Source organism: Pogoniulus pusillus, chromosome 29 (assembly GCF_015220805.1).
Source record: "Pogoniulus pusillus isolate bPogPus1 chromosome 29, bPogPus1.pri, whole genome shotgun sequence".
Lineage (NCBI taxonomy): Eukaryota > Metazoa > Chordata > Aves > Piciformes > Lybiidae > Pogoniulus > Pogoniulus pusillus.
In genome coordinates, this window is record NC_087292.1 from 282,562 (window position 1) to 307,200 (window position 24,639).

General features: G+C 54.1%; 1 protein-coding gene across 1 annotated transcript in view; it reads left to right on the top strand.

Annotated features, from left to right (window-relative positions):
* The window catches only part of LOC135188118 (rho GTPase-activating protein 39-like), a 68,983-nt gene that overhangs the window by 25,558 nt on the left and 18,786 nt on the right, over positions 1 to 24,639 (top strand). Inside the window, exons 2-3 of the mRNA XM_064167380.1 lie at positions 6,616 to 7,014; positions 21,617 to 22,925. Of these exons, the coding sequence (XP_064023450.1) occupies positions 6,616 to 7,014; positions 21,617 to 22,925 (1,708 nt within the window). The remainder of the gene's footprint in view (positions 1 to 6,615; positions 7,015 to 21,616; positions 22,926 to 24,639) is intronic.

Genomic DNA, 24,639 nt, shown 5'->3' on the forward strand with positions numbered 1-24,639 from the left:
GGAGTGCTATCAAGCTGCTCCTTCATGCTGAAATATCCTTTAAAAATTACTAATAATTGTTGGGTTTAGTTACTAGTGTTTGCCAAGCAGGAGTGGCAGCCAGGAGGGACCCAATTGGTTTAGAAGGAACTAAGCTTGCAAATGTCCATCACCTCTGTCCCAAAGGCTGGTTGGACACAGTACAGCAGCTTGGCCTATTACCTGTTCTGCCTGTCCAGCACTTCATAAAAACCCACCTTGGTGGCTGAGAGAGCTCAGCCTTCAGGTGGGAGCAAACCTGGCTGCACACATGAGATGTAGTCATGCACAAAAAGCCCCAGTTGTCTTTTGCACACCAGCTGTGCTGTCCCTGCACATGGCACTTTGTTGCTTGGGCACTGAGGTCTTTCCATGGCTCTGTCCCCTCTCCAAAACTTGAGTATGTCTGAGGCAAGTGCATTTGCAGCACGTGGGGCTCAGGCCAGGAGCTAGAGCTGTGGCCCGTTTACAGTCACAGACTGCACTGGGTTGGAAGGGACCCTCAAAGGGCATTTTGTCCAGCACCCTGCAGGCAGCAGGAGCACCTCCAGCTAGAGCAGGCTGCCGAGGGCCACAGCAAGTCTAATCTTGAACGTTTCCAGAGATGAGGCCTCTACCACCCCTCTGGGCAGCCTGTACCCCTCTCCCCACCCTCACTGTGCACAACTTCCTCCTGATGTCCAACCTAATTCTGCCCTGCTCCAGTTCCAAACCATTGCCCTTATCCTATCCCCACAGGCCCTTCTGAACAGTCCTTCCTCAGCCTGCCTGTAGGTCCCCTTCAGATACCGAACTGCAGCTCTGAGGTCTCCTTGGAGCCTTCTCTTCTCCAGTCTGAACAGCTCCAACTCCCTCAGCCTGTTCCTACAGCAGAGGTTCTTCAGCCCTCTGACCATCTTGGTGGCCTCCTCTGGACCTGCTCCAGCAGGTCTCTGTTTCTTGTGTTTGGGACCCCAGTGGCATGGAAAGTGTGCATTGCTCAGGCCACTGAGAAGACTCCTGACATCTCCCCGGCAATGCAGGAGGATTCCTGCACACCAGGAATGTGGGGTTGGTTTTGGAAGCAAATAGGGTCGTGGTGTTGTAGGGCCAGAGTTGGTTCCCTGGTGCTGCTGAGATACCAGCAGGCTGCTTGTCCCCACCCTCAGCTGCTGTGGGGGTTCAGTCTGGGTTTCCACACTGGGCCAGCAGGAAAGTCCTGCTTCTGGGGATGTTGAGTCCCAAGAGGTGAGGTGGCCTGGAACCACCATGGTGATCTTGCCAGTGTGACCGTGAGCAGGCACCACTGTGAGGATGGCAGTGGGCACAGCTCCTGCATCACCCAGTGCTTGGAACTTGAGAGGATGGTGAGAAGCATTCAGATTATTCCCAGGAAGCATCTTTAAGCCCGTGAAGGGGAACTGGAATTAGGGTGGGGATTTTTTCTGTCCAAGTCCTGGCCCTATCTCTGCAGACCTGGGTTTATCACATTTTTCCAGAGTTCCTGATGTTGTGTTGGAGGTTTGTGTGGCAGCCTGGGGCTGGCCCTGCTCCAGGAATGTGCTCCTAGCTTTTCCTTTGCTTTCTTTCCATATGACCCAAATTGTACCAAACTCTTTGGTATTTCAGTGTTTTCTGTGCAGGTTTTTTTTTGCCCTGGTAGAACTCCACCTCAGTCATTCTCATCCGCTCAGTTTTATGGGCAGTAAAGAGGTCAGCAGCAAAAGCTGTCCACCTGTGTGTCTGCACACAAAGCTAAATGTAAACTTGTTATGGCAGAGCCAAAAGCTTGCATTTAACAGAAACCAGCTGACCTCTGGTGTCCTCAGGAGCAGCAGCACTCCTGGAGCATCTGGGATGGTGGAGCTTTGCTAAGCCAGCTGCTGGCAGTCAGCTCAGCGGCAGTGTGCCGCTGGAAGGGCTGATCCTGCAGCTGAACACTCAGGTGGCATCTTCAGGGCATTTAGGGGCTGGGTGTTTGGTTCTTGCCAAATACTTCATCAGTACCTGGGTGTGAGACCCTGTTTCAGTCCCCTGCGCCCTTTTTGCTCTTGTTCTTCTGGTGAAGAGTTATGGTGCTCTCAAATGTCTCTGCTCCTGTGAGCTGTCCCTCAGGCCCTCTTTGCCAGTCACTTGTCCCACCTGCACCTCTTTGCTGCTGACCTGGCAGATGTGTGCTGCTGCTGCTTTCTTTTTCCTCTTTCATGCCCTGTTTATGGATGACATTTGTTTGCAGTTGATGATGTCCCTGATAGCATCAGTGACTTGCTGATGTGTTCCTGTGTCTATGCTTTGGCATTGCAGCTGGTATGGCTCCATGATTCCTGTCCCAAGTCATGGCATGGGGTGCTGGTGCAGCTGCTTCTATTGCACCCCAGATCAGACAGGGGAACTGATGTTGGCTTGACTCAAAAATACAAAACACTCAACTGTTTTCTGGGCACAGGCTTTGCAAAGTGGGATCTGCTTGCATACATGCTCTTGGCAGCACCCTGCTCTGGCAGTGGTGGGAGCCCAGCAGGACTGGTGCTGTGTGGTGAGGGTGAGACACTAGAGAGAAAGGACCTAGACATGCTAGTGAGGTGGGCCCAAGCTAACCTCATGAAGCTTAACAAGGCCAAGTGCCAAGGTCCTGCAGTTGGGTCAGGGCAATCCCCAACCACTTATGTGGGCCAAGCGAGGAGTGGAGTGAGAGCAGCCCTGTGGAGAAGGACTTGTCGGTGGTGGCTGATGAGGTGCTTGACAGGAGCTGCCAAGGTGAGCTGACAGCCTGAAGAGCCAAACATATCAAAGACCTACCTGTCTGAGAAATACCTTAAGGCCATTGAGTCCAACCATGACCTAACATCTCCCTGTACACAGCTGCCACACCGGGTCCCTGAGCATCCAAACGTTTTTCAAACTCCTCCAGGGATGGAGACTCCACCACCTCCCTGGGCAGCCTGTTCCAGTGCCCAGTGACTTTCACTGAAGACATTTTTCTTAATGTCCAATCTGAACCTCCCCTGGTGCACCTTGAGGCTATTTCCTCTCATTCTGTCACTTGACAATGGGGAGAAGAGGCTGTCCCCCACCTTGCTCCACCATCCTTTCAGGGAGCTGTAGAGAGCAATGAGGTCTCCCCTCAGCCTCCTTTTCTCCAGACTGGACAACCCCAGCTTCCTCAGCTGCTCCTCACCAGCCCTGTTCTCTAGACCCTTCACCACTTTGTTTTCCCTTCTCTGGACCTGCTTCAGCCCCTCAGTGTCTTTGGGGTGCAGGGCCCAAAACTGAATCCAATACTCAAGCTGCGGCCTCACCAGTGTTGAGTCCAGGGCCACAATAACTTTCCTGATCCTGCTGATCCAGGTTGGGAAGCTGGTGGTTTTCTTGGCCACCTGGGCACACCTTGGCTCATCTTCAGTTGGCTGCCAACCAGTACCTCCCAGTCTCTCTACCAAGCATCTCTCCAGCCACTCTGCCCCAAGCTTGTAGCACTGCATGGGGTTGCTGTGAGCCAAGTACAGGACCTAGCGCTTGGCTCATGCAGTGGGTCTTGGCCCATCAGTTCAACATGTCCAGGTCTCTCTGCAGAGCCTTTCTAGCCTCCAGCAGATCAACACTGACACCCAATTTGATGCCACCTGCAAACTCAGTGTGGGTGCCTCAATGCCCTTGTGGAAGTCATCAATGAAGATGGTAAGCAGAACTGGCCCCAGCGCCAAGCCCTGGGGATCACCACTGCTGCTGACCAGCCACCAGCTGGATTTCACTCCAGTCACCACCACTCTTTGGGCCCAACCATCCAGCCAGTTTTAGACCCAGTGTGCCTGTCCAGGCCATGGGCAGTCACTTTGTCCAAGAAGATGCTGTGGGAACCATGCTAAAGGCCTCCCTAAAGCCCAAGTATGCAACACCCATGGCCTTCATGGTCACTATGCCCCTGGTGTCCTCCAACACAAGAAAGACATGGATCTATTGGAGAGACATGGATCACAGGATGTCAGGGGTTGGAAGGGACCCAGACACTTCATGGAGTCCAACCCCCCTGCCAGAGCAGGACTGTACAATCTAGCTCAGGTCACACAGGAACGCAGACAGGCCTTGAAAGTTTCCAGAGGAAGAGGCTGCAACCTCTCTGAGCAGCCTGTGCCAGTGCTCTGGGATCCTCACAGTAAAGTTCCCCCATGTGTTGAGCTGGGACCTCCTGTGCTGCAGCTTCCATCCATTGCTCCTTGTCCTGTCCCAGGGAGCAGTGAGCAGAGCCTGTCCCCGATGTGTCGTCCCCACCCCTGACCCTCACCCCTCAGATAGTTATAAACATTTGTTAAATCCCCTCTCAGTCTTCTCCTCTCCAGACTAAACAGCCCCAGGTCCCTCAGCCTCTCCTCATCAGGCAGTGCTCCAGCCCCTTTAGCACCTTCATAGCCCTCTATTGGACTCTTTCGAGTAGCTCCCTGTCCCTCCTGAACTGAGGAGCCCAGAACTGAATGCAATATTCCAGGAGAGGTCTCACCAGGGGCTCCAGGAGAGCTGGGGAGAGACTTTCGAGAAGGGCTAGAAGAGCCAGGATGAGGAACAATGGCTTTGAGCTGAGAGAGGGGAGAGTGAGAGGAGATGAGGAAGAAATTCTTGAGAGTGAGGGTGTGGGAGAAACTGGCACAGGTTGCCCAGCGAGGCTGTGGCCATTCCCTCCCTGTAGGTGTTCAAGGCCAGGTTGGATGAAGCCATGAGCAGCCTGTGCTGGTGGGAGGTGTCCCTAGGCATGGCAAAGGGTTGGAACTGGATGAGCTTTCAGCTCTCTTCCTTCTCAAGCCATTCTGTGGTTCTGTGAATTGGTGTCATGGAGCTCTGCTCCCAGCTGCTTCTTGGACGACCTGTGCTGCAAAACCAGAAGTGGCTTTCACTCAATCAGCTTCCCCAGGCAGCCTCTATGTGGTAGCCTGCCGTGAGGCTGCATGGAGGTCCGCATGGCATTGTAGATGTTGTGGTGGGGACAATTGCACTTTTTCAGGGCCAGTTCAGGTTTCTTTTGGGTTGAAGTGACACTCTACCAATCAGTTTTGTGTCCTTAAAGAGATGAGGACCCATCTGTTTTTCAGGGGCATGTGCCAGGCTGCTCAGCATTGAACGTGCCCTCTTTGGCTGGTGGGGAGCTGTGCTGTGCCTCTGATGCTCCTCACAGGCTTTTCCAGGGGGAGAGGACGTGCTGATCTGCAGAAAGCCATGGCAGAACAGAGGGCTGTGCTGTTCTGCCAACAGACCATCTCCTCTACCATGACTGTGCCAGCAGGGCTGAGCACTTGGAGCCTAGGCTGTCATTTCTGACACTGCAGTGCTGCCATCGTCAACCCTGAGCCCTCTGGGGAAGGTGGGGACAGGTGGCAGAAGGTGTGCGAGAGAGATGCAGTGGGATGTTCCTTCTCCTGCTGCTCCTCTAGGAATGGCTCCTGGTGCTGTGCCTTTGCCAGCTGGAGGTTGTGTGGGGCAAACCCCCAGGCAGGAGTGGGGTGCAAGGATAGCCCTGGACCTGTCCTCTTTGCACGGATTTTACTGTTGGTAAAAACAGGGGCCCCTTCCTGCAGCCTCCAGCACAGGGCTGAGGAGAGCGTGGAGGTCCCAGCCTCGGGGCATTTGAGGAGGAGCTGGGGGCACATTTAGGTGCTCAAGCTCACCACTGGCGGTGGAATCTCTTCAGTGACAGCATCTCTTCTCTGGTCTCTGTCTGACCAGCTCGCTGGGGGAGGTGTGTCCGTGCTGAAGACTGACGTGCCAGGGGTAAAGACTGCCCAGCCCAGGGCCTCTTGCCTCAAGCCCATTGTGCTGCTCTGCCTCCAGCGCTGCCTGCGCTGCTCTCTTGAACGCTGGGCTGGACCACTGTGGGTGTTGTCGAGGGACGCTGGGGCTAGAGGAGCTCCCCTGGGTGGCAGAGGATCAGCAGCAGGCCGAGAATGTCCTTTGGGTCACTTTACACTCAGAGGGCCGCCAGGGGCTTTGTCTTAGCCAGGAGAGGAGAGGAAGAGCTTGCAACGGAGCTGGTCTCATCCACCAGCTACTGCCTGTGTTTACGTTTTGGGCAAGCCAGTCCTGGCTTCCAGTGGGGTGACCCCTGCGCAGCACATGACAGCTGTCAGCAGGCACTCGCCTGAGCAGGCTGCCCTCACTGTCAGGAACTGGGGGCTCTGTCTTCCGAGGCGGCGTTAGCAATAGGGTGCAGCTCCCAGAAGGAGCAGATCCTGCTTTGCGGATCCTCCCTGCTCCCGAGGGTGAGCTTCCCTGCGCCCCGCCAGGCGCCGGCGATCCTGTGCCCGTGCCAGCCCTCAGCAGCAGTTAGCAGAGCGTCAGCAGATGATGCTCACTGGCCCTCTGCCACCTGTCCCGGGCTGGTGAGTGGCATGAGCTGACATCGGAGCTGGGCTGAGAAGGAGTGACCTCCCCTCGTTTGTGCCAGGGAGCTGCTGGGTCCCGACTCAAACCCTTTTCCTCATCTTTCCTGGAGCTCATTAGATTGCTGTATGGTCCCCAGCAGTGCTTTGATCTGCAGCAGCCTGGCCCAGGGGCAGCAGCCCTGTAGGACTCTGACAACCTGTTTGCCCTGAGCCTGTGGCCCAGACTAACGCAGCTGTCCCGTCCCTGCAGCTCAGACTGGGTGGAGATCGTGGAGCCCTGCTCGCAGCAGCGGATGTATGTCAACCTGGGCACGGGCGAGTGCGGCTGGGAGCCCCCTGCCAACCTGCGGGTGCGTCAGGCCGACCACAAGCAGTGGTGGGAGCTCTTCGACCAGAACAACAACCGCTTCTACTACTACAATGCCATCACACAGCAGACAGTGTGGCACCGACCTCAGGGCTGCGACATCGTGCCCTTGGCACAGCTCCAGGCCATGAAGTACAGCTCCCAGCCTGACTGCCGGGGCCAGCAGCGCCGGAGCAGCACTGGCAGCAACGACAGAAGCACCCCTGTCCAAATGGCCCTCCTGCAAGAGCTGGGGAAGGACAAAGGGGACTGCGCTGCAGAGAAGAGGAAGGGCCCTGGCAGGTAAGGAGAGCTTTGGCCTTCTCTGTTGATGTCATAGAATCACTGAATGGTCTGGGTTGGAAGGGACCTCCAGAAGTTAGCCAGTCCGACCACCCCTGCAGTCAGCAGAGACATCCTCAACTCAATCAGTTTGCCCAGAGCCCTGGTGAGCCTCACCTTGAATATCTCCAGGAATGGGGTACCCACTGTGGGGCTGCAGTTGCCAGGAAGGCTGCCTGGTAAATGGGCTGGAAAACACCAAAAGGGTACAGCACTGGGACCAAGTCCTGCCAGGCCAGCGACCTCTGCCATGAGCCCTTCCCTTCTGGGGGTACTGCTGCATTCTTGGACCACTGCCTGAACATCCCCAGTCTGGGCAAGACCTTGTTTGTATGGTGCACCACGAGAGCACATACCAAAATATGATCCTTGCTCCAGAGCCCTTGGTGCTGGACAGGAGAGCTGGGGATGGCAGCAGTGAGCGCCCCACAGCACCGGCAGCTCTGCCAGGCGCCTGTGGTGAGGCTTGCTGGGGTGCTGAGCTGTGCCAGGCTTTGGGCTGCCACAGGCTTTGGGGGAGCCCCGCTGCTCTAGTTCCTTCCCTCCCAGCTCACTCAGCTGCTTGATTCAGACTGGACATGAGGAGGAAGTTCTTCACCATGAGAGTGGTGAGAGCCTAGACTGGGTTGCTCAGGGAGATGGTTGAGGCCCCATCCCTGGAGGTGTTTAAGGCCAGGCTGGATGAGGCTCTGGGCAGCCTGATCTAGGGTAGGGTGTCCCTGCCTATGGCAGGGGGGTTGGAAGTGGATGATCCTTGTGGTCCCTTCCAACCCTGACTGATTCTGTGGCTCTATTCTGTGATTCTATGATTGTGCTGGCAGCTTCAGCCAGGACATGAGGTGGGGCTGCAGGGACTGAGCTCCTGGGAACAGTTACTTGTTCACATCAAGCCCTAGATGAAAGAACTGTAATGGAATGCTGTTTTGTTTGGCTGAGAGGTTTTCTTCCATTCAAACCATTCTGACAATGGGGAGGGGAATACTGCCCAGGATTGCCCTGCCTTCCCTCCCTCCTCATCTGGCAGTTATACCAACCAGAGAGACCGTGTAGTGAGTTGAGTCATGCTAAGGAGAACTGACTCCCCCAAGAACCAGAGCAGAGCTCGAGTGACCCTGGCAATCCTGCCATCCTTGCCAGTGCTCCTTGTCCCCATTTCTGGGCAGTGCAGTGAGGTTGTGTCTCAGTGCCTGGTGCTGGCAAGGAGAGAAAGAAAAAGCCAAGGTGATGAAAACAGTGTAGGGTGGTGATTTGTGTCCTGTAGTGCTTTAACCTGAAGTTTGTTGCTTGCCTGCTGCACCCTGTGAGGTGCTTCTGCCTTCAGGAGCTGTGTGACTCCTGATGCTGCACTTAAGGGTCTGAAGCTTTGCTGTTGCCTGCAATGCTGCCAGTGCCTCCTGGCCCATGGGCAGCCCCTCTGAGCTTCAGTCCCATGCAGAGGGTGATCCCTGCCACACCAGAAGAAACCCAAACAGTGAGAAATGCCTTAAGCTGAACCCCAGTAGCTCCCAACTCCCTCTAGTCCTCACTGATGACTACTGGTGAGCCACAGGCACATGAGATTTGCTGTGAGCTGTCTGGCTTCCACTCCTTGTCCCTCTGCAGCCCAGCACTGTGAGGCAGCTGAGGTGGGCACTGACACACTATGTGTTTCCAGAGAAGCAAGTGAAAAGCATTGCACAGGACATACAACATCCCGAGCTCCACAGAGTCCAAAAACTTTCTGGCGTGGGCTCATAGGAGGCACATGTGGCCTCCTCTGCCTGAGTCCAGGGAACAGCTGTGCCTCCAGAGATAAGCAGCTCCAGTCCTCTTGGCAGGGAGTGCCCCATGCAGGACGAGGGTTTGCTTTACCTTTTCTTGCTAGCCAGGCTTGTGCTAGGCTGCAGCATCCTGGGCATCACTGCCGGTGCTCCTCCTGAGAAGGGATCAGAAAGGGCCTTCCACTGCTCTATTGCAAGAGCAAGAATCTGCAACAAACTTGGGGTGCTTTGAGTCCGCAACAAACTCAGTTGAAGGAAAGGTGAGAGTGGCAGCTTGCGTGGCAGCTTGCTTGGCAGCTAGCAGGCTGCTTGGATGCACCAGGCTCCCCCGTAGGCCCACGTCTGTGAGCATCAGCATTTGCCTGCAGAAGCTGCTTTTGGTGGAGCAGGAGTACGAGCACCGCTTCCTTGCGTACCCACCACACATCGTCGCTGCTGCACCTCTGTAGTTCCTCTGCCATTTGTTATCTCCTGAAATGGAGACCAAAGGGCTGAGTCCAAAGCAAGTGTTCCCAGGAGGCATCTAAGGGATGCCTGTTCTAGTCACAACAAGCTTGTCAGCTCTGTTGCCCGCGTTGTTTTCCAAACCCAGAAGTGGTCTCTCCCTCCCCCCTGCAGACATCCAGCTGTGTAAACAGAGCCAAGATGCCGAGTGCTGCTGGGAGCGTTTGCTATCGCTATGGGTACCTGCACGCGAGGCACTTTGGCTTTTGTCTCTAATGACAGCAACGGTTTGTTTTTCTTCCTTTCCCGTTTGCCAATCCTGTGCTAGATGGAGAAGCCAGGAGACACTAGTGTGGTTCCTGAGAGGGACCTCCTGCGAGCACATGCCTCAGGGTGCTGGGGGAAGGTACTCTGCTTTGCAGCAGCACTTGTGCCTGAGGATTTGGTTTTCGCAGATTGCTTTTCCCCACCCTCCCTCTCCTGTGCCTTCTATCAGTGCTGCTACATCCTCTGTGCCTGCTGCTGTGTCTCAGTGCTACTGAACCCTCTGGACGTGCTGCTGGGTCAGGCAGGTGCCATGCTCCCTTTTCTCCCTCCCTTTCCATGCCAACTCCACTTTCTCCCTCACTGCCCCACTTCTCGCTGCTGCTGCTGCTCCAGCTCTCCAAAGCACACCAGCTCAGAACATCTGGAGCAAGGACAGCAGGCAGCACACACTGTCAGCTCCAGGGCTCCCCCAAGCACTTGGGATCCTAGTAGGAATGCAGATGGACCCTCTCCAGGGGAGGTGAGGACATGTTATCCTTTGGCATTTGGAAAGCTCTGCAAAGGATGGATGTGTTCCCTTGGGGAACAGCCTAAGCCTGTAAGCAGCCCTGTCGGGGGTCGGTGTGTGAGAAAGGGCTGAGCATGGTGGAGTGTCTAAGCCCTGAAGTTCCTGGGAACAAAGCCTGTGTGCTGGTCTGTGGCATTCAGGCATGCCACTGGTCAGGGCAGCAGGTGGGGACTGTGCTGTCCCCAGCCGTGCTGTCCACATGGACCATCACTTTGTCTTCATCCTCCTGTGCTTCTCCCAGGGTCAGGGACTTGTTTCAGCATGACAATTCTGAGGTTCCCCTTGTGGTAACAATGCATCTGGAAGCCCTCCACACAGAAACCTGCTGTTTCCCAGAAGAGAAGAGACATGAGTCTGCTCTGCATGAGTCTGCTCTCCTCTCTCAGTTTCCCTGTGGCTCAGTGTTCTGGGCTGCGATGGAGAAGGGACTTGGGCTTACCACGCCAGCAGGGAACTGATGGGAGGCGGTTAGATGGGATCTGAGATGTGAAGCCTGTGAAGGTGGCTGTGAGGGTTCCTCTGCCTTTTCAAGTCTGCCTCCTCATGGATGTATGTCTCCTAAGGGCCTGTGTGAGCAATGCCAGTAGGAGTTCTTTATGATCAGGCAAGAAACCCCACTGGGATTCCTGAGAGAGCCTTGTGTCCTCCTTCTGCCTCTGAGCTTGGGGCTGGGCACGCAAGCACAGGTGTTCACCGAGCTTTCCTGAGGGGCTTGTAGGCTTGGGCTTGGGTGGGTCACCTCTGTGGGGTGTCCATCCCTGCCTCCAGACTGGCCACACTCCAGACTGGAGTACAAATGTCCCTGCACAGCCACCTCTGACAACTGCAGGGTAAGTAAAGAGGTGTGGAGCCTTTTCTTCAGGCTCTGGGAGGGAAGAGCAACCAATGGAGCTCTGGAGCCTGGGAAGAGCTTATGAATATGCTGGGCCTGCTGGTGCTGGGTGCAGGCTGGGAAAGCCAGAGCTGCTTGAAAGCGTTCCTCAAAGGAAGTGTTGCAGAGGACTCGGCAGGGGCTCTGTTGCTGCTGGGGGAAGAGCATGGCCCTCAGGCTGCCTCAGGATGGTTTTCCACCATGGCTTTGCTTTCTGTGAGGACTTTCTCTGCTCAGAAGGACAAGGCTGAACCTTTTGCCATGCCAGGAAGTCAAGAAGTTCCTGTTCTCTTCCACTCAGTCTTCTCAGCATTCTGGGGATGGGCTTGAGAGGAGCTGCACCCAGATGTGGCTGCAAGAGGTTATTCATGGCAGTGGAAATGGTCCCTTCAGAAAAGCATTGTCCCCTCTGTGCTAATGCCTCCTTCCTCTGCTCTGCAGTGGCTGAAGGTGGTCTGGTGTGTCCAAGATGAGACTGACAGTTTTGAGACATGTAGGAATTTCACTTTTCCACCACACTAACTTATAAATCTCCTGGTCACAGAGAGTGTGATAGCCATGTTCAGGCTGGAGTTTGGATCCCTTTGCCCTCAGTGACACTGGAGCAGCACAGCTCACCTGTGTCATCTGGCCCTGGGAGACTTCCCTAGGTAGCCCAGAGGAGCCGTGCAAGGCTACCTGAATTGCAGTGGGGTTGGTGTTAGCCTCTCCTCCCGAGTAACAAGAACAGGACAAGAAATAATGGCCTCAAGCTGCACCAGGGGAGTATTAAGTTGGGTGTTGGGAAGAATTTCTTTCCTGCAAGAGTGGTCAGGCACTGGAACAGGTTGCCCAGGGATTTGGTTGAGTCATCATCCCTGGAGGTGCTCAAAGAATAAGTAGATGTGTCATTTTGGGTATAGTGAGTTAGGAACTTCACACACACTACTGGAATTTAGCAGAGCAGGTCAGATGGGTTGGCATTAATCTGAAGCTCTGTTTGCAGCAAAGCACAACTCACATGCACATACACACAGTATGGTTACAGGTACTTACAACTACGTCAAACCAGAAATGATCCAGAAATCCAAACTCCCTCCTGGACAAAGGCACTGCCCAGGAGGGCTCAAAGCCTCTTTCTGTCCATCTCCCTTCACAGATAGAAGCCAACCCAACCAGCAAAGCTTATTTGTTATTTTTTAGTGGAGAGATTAGAGTGAAGAGGAATCAAATAGAAGCAGCATCCCAGACCAGAGTGGGACACATTGTTGATGTGTTGGCTTTTTATCCCTCTCAGCAAGCCAATGAGTGATGCAGATGTTACCACTGTTTTATTTTCACAACCAATGATGTAATTTCTCTCATTAAAATATTCCAATTAGCCTCAAACCAGCACATCAGGATATGGTCTATCAGTTATGGAGGTGTTGAGTAGAAAGTTGGACTTGATCTTGGAGGTCTTTTCAACCTTTATGATTTTATGATGCAGTCTTGGCAGAAGGGACATGCTTAGAATCATAGAATCAACCAGATTGGAAGAAACCTCCAACCTCTCCCCAAGCCCTATCCAACCAACCAGACCATGGCACTAAGTGCCCCATCCAGGCTTTGCTTCAACACCTCCAGGAATGGCAACTCCACCACCTCCATGGGCAGCCCATTCGAATGCCAATCACGCTCTCTGGCAAGAACTTCACAGTATCACAGTATCACACAGTATCACCAAGGTTGGAAGAGACCTCACAGACCATCAAGTCCAACCCTTTACCACAGAGCTCAAGGCTAGACCATGGCACCAAGTGCCATGTCCAATCCTGCCTTGAACAGATCCAGGGACGGCGACTCCACCACCTCCCCGGGCAGCCCATTCCAGTGTCCAATGACTCTCTCAGTGAAGAACTTTCTCCTCACCTCCAGCCTAAATCTCCCCTGGCACAGCCTGAGGCTGTGTCCTCTTGTTCTGGTGCTGGCCACCTGAGAGAAGAGAGCAACCTCCTCCTGGCCACAACCACCCTTCAGGTAGTTGCAGACAGCAATAAGGTCTCCCCTGAGCCTCCTCTTCTCCAGGCTAACCAATCCCAGCTCCCTCAGCCTCTCCTCGTAGGGCTGTGCTCAAGGCCTCTCCCCAGCCTCGTCACCCTTCTCTGGACACGCTCAAGCATCTCAATGTCCCTTCTAAACTGGGGGCCCAGAACTGAACACAGCACTCAAGGTGTGGTCTAACCAGTGCAGAGTACAGGGGCAGAATGACCTCCCTGCTCCTGCTGACCTCACCATTCCTGATGCAGGCCAGGATGCCACTGGCTCTCTTGGCCACCTGGGCACACTGCTGGCTCATGTTCAGGTGGGTCTCAATCAGCACCCCCAGATCCCTCTCTGTCTGGCTGCTCTCCAGCCACTCCGACCCCAGCCTGTATCTCTGCATGGGGTTGTTGTGGCCAAAGTGCAGCACCCTGCACTTGGAGCTATTGAAGCCATCCCCTTGGCCTCTGCCCATCTGTCCAGGCGGTCAAGGTCCCGCTGCAGAGCCCTTCTGCCCTCCAACCCAGCCACATCTGCCCCCAGCTTGGTGTCATCTGCAAACTTGCTGATGACTGACTCCATGCCCTCACCCAGATCATCTATGAGGATGTTAAAGAGGATGGGGCCCAGCACTGATCCCTGAGGGACACCACTAGTGACAGCTGCCAGCTGGATGTGGCACCATTCACCACCACTCTCTGGGTCCGGCCCTCCAGCCAGTTCCTAACCCAGCACAGAGTGTTGCCATCCAAGCCATGGGCTGACAGCTTAGCCAGCAGTTTGCTGTGGGGGACAGTGTCAAAGGCCTTGCTGAAGTCCAGATAGACCACATCCACAGGCCTCCCCACAGCCACCAAGCAGTCACCTGATCATAGAAGGAGATCAGGTTGGAGAGGCAGGATCTGCCCTTCCTAAACCCATGTTGGCTGGACCTGAGCCCTTTGCCATCCCTCAGGTGGGCAGTTATTGCCCCCAAGATAACCTGCTCCATCAGTTTCCCTGGCACTGAGGTCAGGCTGACAGGTCTGTAGTTCCCAGGTTCCTCCATCCGACCCTTCTTGTGGATGGGGACCACGTTGGCCATTTTCCAGTCTCCTGGGACCTCTCCGGTGAGCCAGGACTGCTGGAAAACTTCCTCCTAATATCCAGCCTGAACTTGCCGTGGCACAGCTTGAAACTGTCCCCCCTTGGTCTGTTGGTGATTGCCTGGCAGCAGAGCCCAACCCCACCTGGCTACAGCCTCCCTTCAGGGAGCTGCAGACAGCAGTGAGCTCTGCCCTGAGCCTCCTCTGCTGCAGGCTGCACACCCCCAGCTCCCTCAGCCTCTCCTCACAGGGCTGTGCTCCAGGCCCCTCACCAGCTTTGCTGCCCTTCTCTGGACATGTTCCAGTATCTCAACATCTCTCTTGAATTGAGGAGCCCAAAACTGGACACAGTACTCAAGGTGTGGCCTAACCAGTGTTGAGTACAAGGGCAGAAGAACCTTCCTTGTCCTGCTGGCCACACTGCTCCTGAGCCAGCCCAGGATGCCGTTGGCTCTCTTGGCCACCTGGGCACGCTGCTGGCTCATCTTCAGCTAGTATCTACCTGTACCCCCAGGTCCCTCTCTGCCTGGCTGCTCTCAGTCACTCTGGCCCCAGCCTGTAGCACTGCTTGGGGTTATTGTGGCCAAAGGGTAGAACCCTGCACTTGGCCTTGTTCAATCTCATCCCATTGGCCTCTGCCCACCCATGCAGCCTGGCCAGGTCCCTCTGCCCTCCAACAGCTCCACAGCTGCTCCTAGCTTGGTGTCATCTGCAAACTTACTGATGCTGGACTCAATCCCCTGGTTCAGATCATCAATAAAGATATTGAGCAGGACTGTGCCCAGCACTGATCCCTGGGGCACACCACTAGTGCCAGCAGCTGACTGTATGTGGCACCATTCACCACCGCTCTGTGGGCTTGTCCCTCCAGCCAGTTCTTGACCCATATCAGACTGGATCTGTCCAAGCCAGGAGCTGCCAGCTGTGCCAGCAGCTTCTTGTGGCAGATCGTTTTGAAGGCTTTGCTGCTGTCCAGGCAGACTCCATCCACATTCACCAGCAGGTAACCTGATCATAAAAGGAGATCAGGTTGGTCAAGCAGGACCTGCCCTGCCTAAACCCATGCTGGCTGGGCCTGATCCCTTGGCCATCCTGTATGTGTTTTGCAGTGGCACTCAAGATGACCTGTTCCGTGACCTTCCCTGACACTGAGGTCAGGGTGACAGCTCTAGAATTTTCCAGTTCCTCCCTCCAGCCCTTCTTGTGGATGGCATCACATTGGCAGCTTCCAGTCTCTGGGGACCTCTGCAGTGAGCCAGCACTGTTGGTAAATGATGGAGAGTGGCTTGGCCAGCTCAGCTGCCATCTCTCTCAGCACCCTAGGATGGATCCCATCTGGTCCCATGGACTTGTGAGGGTCCAAGTAGCTCAGCAGGTCCCTTACTTCTTCCTTAGATCCCACACCAGTCCTGAATGTAAAGCTCCTGGGTGCTACACCTTCTCCTTGAGGTAAAAATGCCTGTGGGGACACAGCAAGCATTGGGGTGTCCTGGGGACCTACTGGTACTCAGCAGGTGTATAGGAACCTCTGGCAAATGCTTGAGTACCTGGACCAGTCCTCATGTTCTGAATTGCAGCCCAGGAGGAGCAGTGATGTGGCTTCTGCAGCTTGGCAGCCCACCCTGCTTCACCATCCTGGGAAAGAACAACCTCATGGATAAGGATAGGTTGGGGACTGACCTGCTGGAGAGCAGGGAAAAGGGAAAGGCCCTGGAGGTCCTGGTGGGTGGGAGCTTGACCATGAGCCAGCAATGTGCTCTGGTAGCCAAGAAGGCCAAGGGCATCCTGTGGTGCATTAGAAGGGCTGTGGTGAGTAGGTCAAGAAAGGTTTTCCTCCCCCTGTGCTCCACTTTGCTGAGACCATGTCTGGAATATTGTGGCCAGTTCTGGGGTCCCCAGTTCAAGGAGGACTTCAGGGAACTGCTTGAGAGAGTCCAGCACAGAGCCACTAAAATGCTGCAGGCAGTGAACATCTTCCTGATGTTCACTTCCTGAGTTGCTGGGGCTGAAGCTTGCAGAGCAGGAGCCTGAGGGCTGCCCTCATGCATGGTTCTAAAGCTGTGCAGGTGAGAGCCAGGAGGCTGGAGCCAGGCTCTGCTGGGTGGTGCCCAGGGACAGCACAAGGGTAGTGGTGGCAGCTGAGGCATGGGATGTTGTGTGGAAACATGAGAAAGTTTATTCACTGCAAGGGTGACAGAGCCCTGGAGCAGGCTGCCCAGGGGGGTTGTGGAGATATTAAGGACCTGCCTGGATGCATGTTGCTGTTAAGCTTTCCTGGAGCTCACAAGCCCAACAGAATACAATTTAGGATGCCTCCCCTCTCCCCTTCTCCCTGTGTGGAAAAATCAGTGAAGAATAAAAGGGGTCAGATACCCAAAGAACAGCCTTGCACTGACTTGGAAGTTCAAAGGTAATTTTTTAACAATAAATAAAAGGTATTTAAGGTGCAGGAAGGTTCCAGAAATATAAGGGAAGGAAACAGGTAGAGATGTATATGCAAAAGCAGGTTGGATGGCAGTGGATTATCTGGATTGAGATGGATTGTCCTTGCATGCAGGAGGTAGCAGGGTTGGCCACGTGGTTATCAGGAGCAGCAGCAGCAAGGAGATATTGCAAAGGCAAGACAGGAACAATAGAGTGAACAGGAACTCGAATGCCTCTTCAATAGGGTTGTGGATATGAAGTGGGATAAATTTTGACCTGGGGGGGTTCTCCCTGCCCACCGTGGGGGTCAGCTTTCCAGACCTCTCCCCCACCCCAGATAGACTTAACCTGGAACAATGCATTCCTGTGTGATCTGGTACTGGTGATACTGCTCTGCAGGGGCTTGCACTGGATGAGCTTTCGAGGTCCCTTTCCAGCCCCTAACATTCTGTGATCCTGCATGACTCATGTGAAAGGTCCCTGTGCTGCTGTCCCAGGAGCTGCTGGGGTGTCCGCCAGGCCCAGGGGTTTGCAGCAGTTGGTGTGAACTGGTCCTGGCTGGGCTATGTCCCTGGGCCTGGGGGAGGGGACCTGAGCACCCGGGAGCAGCAGCGCACTTGTGGCAGAGCCTCTCTCCTCGCTGTCTGACCTGTCCTGCCGTCCTGCCAGCTGGCCTTGGGGCCCCACGCTCGCTGAGCTCCTGCCGCTCCCCTCCAGCTCTCTCCTGTGTGGCTGAGCCTATGCTGAGGCCACATCCGTCCTGTCCCTGACAGGGCACAGGGCTGCAACACCTTCCTCCTGCCCTGGTGAAGTGACCTGTGGCCACAAGGAGCTGTCATGCTTTGCAGTGCCAGTCACCCTTCAGCTGGCACCAGGTCCCAGGTAACAGTTGTCCACTTTTATTTTCCAGATCAAATCTCTCATTGCTCATCTCAGGGCTGAAATCTGGGCTTTGCTCATTCCCTTGATTGAGGGGGGGAGGCTGTGGATAATTGGGGTGCCTCAGGAGCCTAAATTCATTGTGTCCCTCTGGGGTGGGAGGCCCTCTCTGGGGGCCGGGCTGGTGGTGCTGCCCAGGAGCCTAGCCCTGTGTTATAAATTGAGAATGACTCAAAATCAAAGTGTCCAGGTTACAAATTTATTCAATTAGGCAAGTAGAATATGAGCAAAGTTACAGCGCTGGACGACAGGGGAGTCACCGCTCCGCCACCTGCCGTGACAAGTCTCTTCATTAGCCTATATTTATACTGTGTTGTCTGCGTTGTTCCGCCCTGCAAATTACATAAATCCATACTTTCTGCGCATGTTCCTTCTTTTGGGTTAGGGTCTTCCTTCCCTTCTGGTGGTCGTTGAAGATGAAGTAAGCAGTCCTCCTCAGGTGTCCTCTGGTTAACCCATCTCCATATATGGACTTCCTCTGGCTGGTTAATGTCCCGAATCCCACTTTTCAAAATTAAAGCTTAGTCCTTGGAACATGACTGATTAATGTCCGAGTCCCACATGTGGCATGTTTTCTCTTATCTCAAAATTAAGGATGCACCTAAAGCTTAGTCCTTGGAGTATGACTGATTAATGTCCCGAGTCCCACATATGGCATGTTCTTTCTTATCTCAAAATTAAGGATGTACCTAAAGTTTTAGTCTTTGAAATACTTAGCAATTAGCTAGCTTATTCTTTGCACATTACCATCTATAGCATGACCTCTAGGTTAGGCATATCTCCTGATTTGCAACAGCTGTATATGCACTGCCTTTTGCAGCTAAGCATGCTTAACATTCTATTAAAATATTTATTTATTGGATAATTACAATTACCTATTACAATTCTATTAAAATGTTTCCTTATTAAACAATTATGAACACCTATTACAATTCTATTAAAATGTTTCTTTATTAAACAATTTACAATCACCTATTACACCTGCACCCAAGCAGAGTTGGATCAAGACATGGCCCGTGCTGCAGAGGTGTGAGCTGGACTGGGCACTGCTCGGGCAGGAGGTGCTGTGGCTGCCTGCCGGGCAAGCAGGGAGAGGCATCTTACTATAGTCTGGGGCTGAGCCAGGAGGCTGCAGACCTCCAGGGCTGAGTTCCTGGCACTTTGGATGGTCAGCAGCTTGGTGAGTGACGGAGCAGTGGGCACTGCTGAGCCTGCTGCCACTTGTGCAGAGGCAAAGTCTGGTTGTGCTGTGCTTGGTGGAGATGAGTCTGCCAAGCAGCTGGGTCACCTGCACCTGGAGCTGATTGGAGATGAAACACTGTGGGTGAGGGAGAGTAATGACTTCTGGAGGTGGCTGACGAGACATGGTGTCCAGCACCTTCCCAGAGGGCACAGGGATGTTTTCCAGCACTACTGCACATGAAGATCTCTTGAAGCAGAGGAAGGTGCCTGTAGCTCAGGCTCATCAGCAGTGCAGGGCTATGGATGTCCTGCCCTAGGACTCAACTGGATAGCGCTGGTCTGGCTGCAGTGCTGGTCTGGCCACAGCACTGAGGTGAAATTGCTCCCATACAAATCACTCTTGACCTACACACTGAGTCAGAGGCCTGTGGGTGGCTCAATCCTGCTTGTCCTAGGCACAGCCTTTTGGCAGTTTCACTTGGAGTCATAGAATGATAGAATCATAGACTTGTCAGGGCTGGAAGGGACCTGAAGGGTCATCCAGTTCCAACCCTTCTGCCATTGGCAGGGACACTTCACACTAGATCAGGCTGCCCAGAGTCATATCCAGCCTGGCCTTAAACATCTCCAGTGATGAGGCTTCCACCATCTCCCTGGACAACCTGTGCCAGTGTCTCACTGCCCTCATGGTGAAGAACTTCCTAACATCCAATCTGAATCTCCACACTTCCAGTTTTGCTCCAAATTCTCTGCCACAGATGAGCTGCTGGTAGAGCCAAGCAGAGAAACAGGTGGAGAAGTGTCACAAATGCTCCTTTAGAAACCTACCAACTATTGCTACTCCATCTCTTCCTGTTAGTTCAGGAGCTCTTCAGGGAACAGCTGGGTCTTTAGCAATGCCTGGCATCGGGACTTGGCTGCATGCAGGAGGGCTGCACTGGTGAGAGGAGCATTCCTTGTGGTTCCCAGGGGAGGATGTCTGGTGTGTTTTAGGGCTGCATGTCCTGATACTCTATCCTGCTGTTAGCACTGCCTGTTGCCTACCCTGGTCTTTGCTTGGTGCTGATGGCAGAAGAGGAGCAAGAGAGATGGGGTTGTGCTCGATGGCAGCCTGGGCAGGTGTGGGAAGGATCATCCCAAATCCCTTGGTGCTTTGCCAGCAGCTACTCTTGGGACGGGGCTGGAGTCGGTCCTGGCCTTCAGTGTGGTGGCAGAGGACAGTAACTTCTCTTGACAGTGGCACATCCAACTTGACATGGTGTCAGGAGCCCCTCAAAATAAAAATCCCCCCAGTGGAAGATGCTGGGAGAGGTCCCTGGAGCAAGGAGGACTCAGGATGGGAGGCGTAGTGCCACAGCTGCTTCTCGTGCCCTCTGCTCAGCAGGTAGTTGCAGGAGGCCATCGCATGTCTGCTGTGGGAAAGGGCCCTGTGAGGCCTCACTGCAGCACTGGGGGGGCCTTTGGACCCTGGCTGGGAGCCAGCACCAAGCTGCATCTGCACCAAGCAGTACCAGCCTGGCCTTGCTTCTCTTGCCACCGCCCTGCCAGCACAGCGGCCGCAGCCGCACAAAGCCAGCTGCAAGCACGTTGTGCCGAAAGGATGGCGAGCAGTGGGTGGGGAAGGGGCACAGCACTGCCTCGGGAAGGGAGTGGTTGGGAGTGGACATGGGACGTCAGCTGCGGAGCAGGTAACTGTGAGGGGAAGCAGGTGAAACAGGGAACTCAGAGAAATGTGGGACTGCTACCATGGCACAGATGTGTCCTGCTGGGGGTAGGCAGAGCCATTAGGGTGCATGCAGATATCCCCTGCCAGGGGAAGAGCTGTAGTGGGAGGCCAGGCAGAACACCCGCAGAGAAGCTGTGCTGAAGGAGGGGGCTAGGACCTGGCACGTGGAAGGTCTCTGGAGAGCAGGAGAGGGAGCCAGAGAATAGGAATGTCCACATATCTTGAGGCTTGCTGGGGAAGGCAAGCTCTGGACATGCAGCAGCTGTGGGTCCGTCTGCCAGTGCAAGAGTCATGCAGAGCAGGCCTACAGCATGGAATAGGGAACAAATATTCAGGTTCAGATAAAGCAGAATGGCTGTGAAGGTGTTAGGTGAAATCTGTTGTGGACAGGAGTACACCTTCAGGACTCACACAGTGATGCCTGGTAGTGGATAGGTGGAGAGAGGGCACAAAATGGGACCAGGTTCAAGGAGACCTTTCTAGGGACAGTGGATGACTTTGAAGGCCTGGGAGCTCAGGCTGGTCTGACAGCCTTCCTGTGCCCTTTTCCTCCAAGCTCACAAATACAGCCCAGCAAAAGCTGCAGCCTGACAGCAGGTTGTGCTTGTGCTGCAGAATGTGCTTTTGGAGCTGGGGTGCTGCAGTGAGCACATTGGGTGGTAGTGGATCCTGAGTACCACCGCGAGTGCAAGGACTTCCAGTAGAGGAGGGTTTCACGGCCATGAGATCTGAGCAGTCAGTGAGTTTGGCCAGGGGAACCAGATCTGAGGGCATCTGAAGCAGACTGGGAGGGTGCTCTGCACTGAGGTGTGATGGGGTGTAACACATTTCCTCAGATCCATCCTGTAGGCCTCAAAAGCTTCTCTGCAAAATGCCTGTACACACGTGGCTGCAGAAGAGAAGGTGTGGAAGGACCAGCACCAGTGCGGCAGTCCAGAGGCAGGGGCTCGGGACTAGAACAGCTCTGCACTGCTGTCCTGGGTGCTGTGCTAGCTCAGGAGCTCTGGGAGGCACAGGCTGTGCCCTGTCTCAGTGCTGCTGATCCCAGGTCAGTTCCAGTGTGATGAATGTGCTTCATCTCCTGCTGTGCATGACTCAGAAGATCATGGTGTGTGTAACAGTGAGGTGTTTCTGCATCAGCAAAGGAGACCTCTGGGAAAAATTGGTGAGGAGCTGGTTGGGGAATCTCCAGGTGCTGAGAGACAAGACTCTGGTGCTTGGGCAGGAGTGAGGGCACTGCCCATAAAGAACTCGTAAATAATTCTTTGTGTTTGTATCTTTCTTTCTTCCTCTTAGGGAGACTCCTACTCACTGGCAGCCTTTGCCAGGCACAAAAGCAGCCATGTTGGTCAAAGTGAACAGCCTGAGGCAGGTGCAGAGCTCTTCAAACAGTTCACTTCAACTGCAGAGCACTCCAGAGGCCAACAGCCAGAAACCTCTTCCAAAAGCAGCCATATATGCTCAGCCTCAGCCCAGGTCTCAGAGCCCTGGTGCCATGAAGCAAATGCCTGCAGGAGAAGCAAAGCAGTCTATGCAGATCAAAAAGACAGAGAATGGTGGGTTTTGCCTAGTGCTTAAGAATGATCCAACGTCTCAAACACCTCCAAGGAACCAGACAGGAACCCCCCAGCTTGCATCCCCCAAGTATGCCTCCCCTGCACCCATATATGATGAGCCATCCTTAGAGTCCCCAGTTTACGACGAGCCACCTGTAGATATGGACACTGAAAGCACCAGTGTGAGTGGGATGTCTCCACTCAGGTCACCAGGCAATAGCTTGCAAAAGCAGCTGCAACAAACTAGATTCTTGCAGCATGCTGGTGTGCAGCAGCAGCAAGGGGCAAAGCAGCATGCCAGGAGTCCCTCTGCCATAGAGTACAGCCCAGCTGGCAGAGAATACATAAAGCACATGGTCATTGTGGACCAGGCCTCCAGACTCTCTCACTCTTCTGCTGCCACAGCTGAAGGTGCTACTAAACAGCCTGGGCAGCTTACTTCAAAGGACAGCTTCAAGCAGTCTTGGAGAATCTTGGAAGCCAGCGTCCTCAAGAACATGGGAGCCCACCACAGTCGGCAGAGCAGCCTGCAAACTCCTGAATATCCAACTGGGGTAAGCCATCAGGACTCTGGTTATTCCACTGGCCCTTCTCCAAGCTTGAGAAAACGGAAAGGAAGGAGGCAGGGGCCGGGCCAGGGAAGGCCTGGCTCTGTGGGCAGCAGCAGCGAGCTGACGGCTCTGAATGATAAGCTGATTGCGGAGATGCGCGCTGTGGTGGGCAGGTCGGCAGCCTGCAGGGGAAGCAAGGGCAGCCTCGATGCCCAGAGCCTGGAGAGTGGCATCCCAACGGAGAGCAGCAAGGTCAGATTTCAGTCCGACCACTTGAAGAAATCCTCCAGCCAGAGCTCGAGGGACGACGTCTCAGCCAGCAACAGGTCCCTCTACAGACAGGGCCTGGAGGGCAGGGGCAGCTTTGCAAGTGATGCAGCTGCTCCACAGGATACAGTGAGGCAGAAAAGGACTTTTGAGAAAATTGATTCTCTAGAAAAGAATGTGACCAGTCAGTCCAGCCTGGCTTCATCAGACGCTACCCGCCTCTCCTCCCAGGTACCTCCCCTCCTACACGGGGCTCAGTCACGCACTCCTGCTGGACTCGGGTGGGCTTAGTGGATGTGCTGTGGGTGGAACATGTCTGTGCCTGCGGAATGGCAACTGGGTCGCAAAGCTTCCCAGCTTTGCATGTGGAGACCATGTTTCAAGCCAGTGGCGTGAGAGAAGAGGGAATTGTGGAGGCTGTGTCCAGCAAGCCCTCAGGCTGTGGACAGCTCTGCTGCAGAGTTTGAGTCAATCTGCTGCCTGATCCCTCCTGTCTCCTCTAGCAGGCCTTCTCTTCGCACATTCCTTCTGTACTAGGAAGGCCATAGCTGGTGGGGTGCAGGACACAGGTGTCAGGATTTCCTTATCCATGTGGCAGCATTTTTCTCTTTTTCTCTCTCTGTTTCTCAGCAGTTCCTGCTGCCCTGCTCTCCCTTTGTGTCGTTCCTGAGCACCCTGTGCAAATGGTCCATGAGCCTGTGGCAGTGACTCCAGCAATGTTTTAAAGCCTCTTGGTGTGCTTGCACAGTGGGGTTGTATTACTCCCTAACACAGCACTGCAGCAGAATTTAGTTGGCCATCTTTCCCAGGCTTTGAAGGAGGCTCTTGCTTCCTGGTTTTGAGATTTAGCTTCTGCATAGGCCATTTTGTGTCCTGTGGAGGTTTTGTCCCTTTTCTCTTTGCTTGCTCCTCCAATCATTTCCCTTCTGCTGAGCAGCCCCAATCCCTGCATCTGTTCTTCGAGGCACAGCTGACAACAATCCTGCAGCATGAAAAGTGACCATTTCTTTTAACCCTTTGTTCTTTCTACTGTTTGCCAGTCCAAGGCCTTTCATGAATGTCTTTGGCAAAGCTCTTTCACTGCTTCAGGTTGCTCCAGCAGCCTAGGGAGGTGGTGACTTTCCATCACGAACCAGACTTGACACCTCCCTGCTGTATCTGATGTCTGCGTGAGAGTCCTCTTTGCTGGAATTTCTGATCACTTGTGCCTTGCTTTCACCTCAAGCCCTTTTTGAATCTGCTCCCATACTCCTGTGTTTTCCACTTTTCAGGCACAGGGCCAGTTTGAGTTTACATGACTCGTGTGTTAGTAGTTCAGCAGTTTCATTTCAGAGCCTCTCTAGACTTGTTGGAAGACTGCTGCCTGCTCTTCAGGAGGTGTTACACCTCACTGCATTGATGGGGAAAGCTGAGACTTAGTGTCTTGGTTATGTACAAGAGGTGGTGGGTTGGGGGTGGGCTGTGATTGGCCTTGAAAATTAATTAAAACAATTCACATGGAGTAGGATGGAGAAGGAGATTACAGAGGAGGATGTAAGGAGATGGCTTCATGGAATCACAGAATGCTTTGAATTGGAAGGGACCATCCAGTTCTAACCCCTTGCCATGGGCAGGGACACCTCCCACCAGCACAGCTTGCTCAAGGCCTCATCCAGCCTGGCCTTCAACACCTCCATGCAGGGGACATGCATAATCTTTCTGGGCAACCTGTGCCAGTCTCTCATCAGTCTCACTCTGAACAATTTCTTCCTCATCTCAACTCTCTCCCCTCTCCCAGCTCAAAGCCACTGTTCCTCATACTGGCACTGCCAGCCCTCATCAAAAATCCCTCCCCAGCTCTTCTGGAGCCCCTTCAAGTACTGGAAGGCTGCTCAAAGGTCTCCCTGGAGCCTTCTCTTCACCAGGCTGATGTTTTCTCCAGGATGTTGTGGTAAAGGCAATGAGT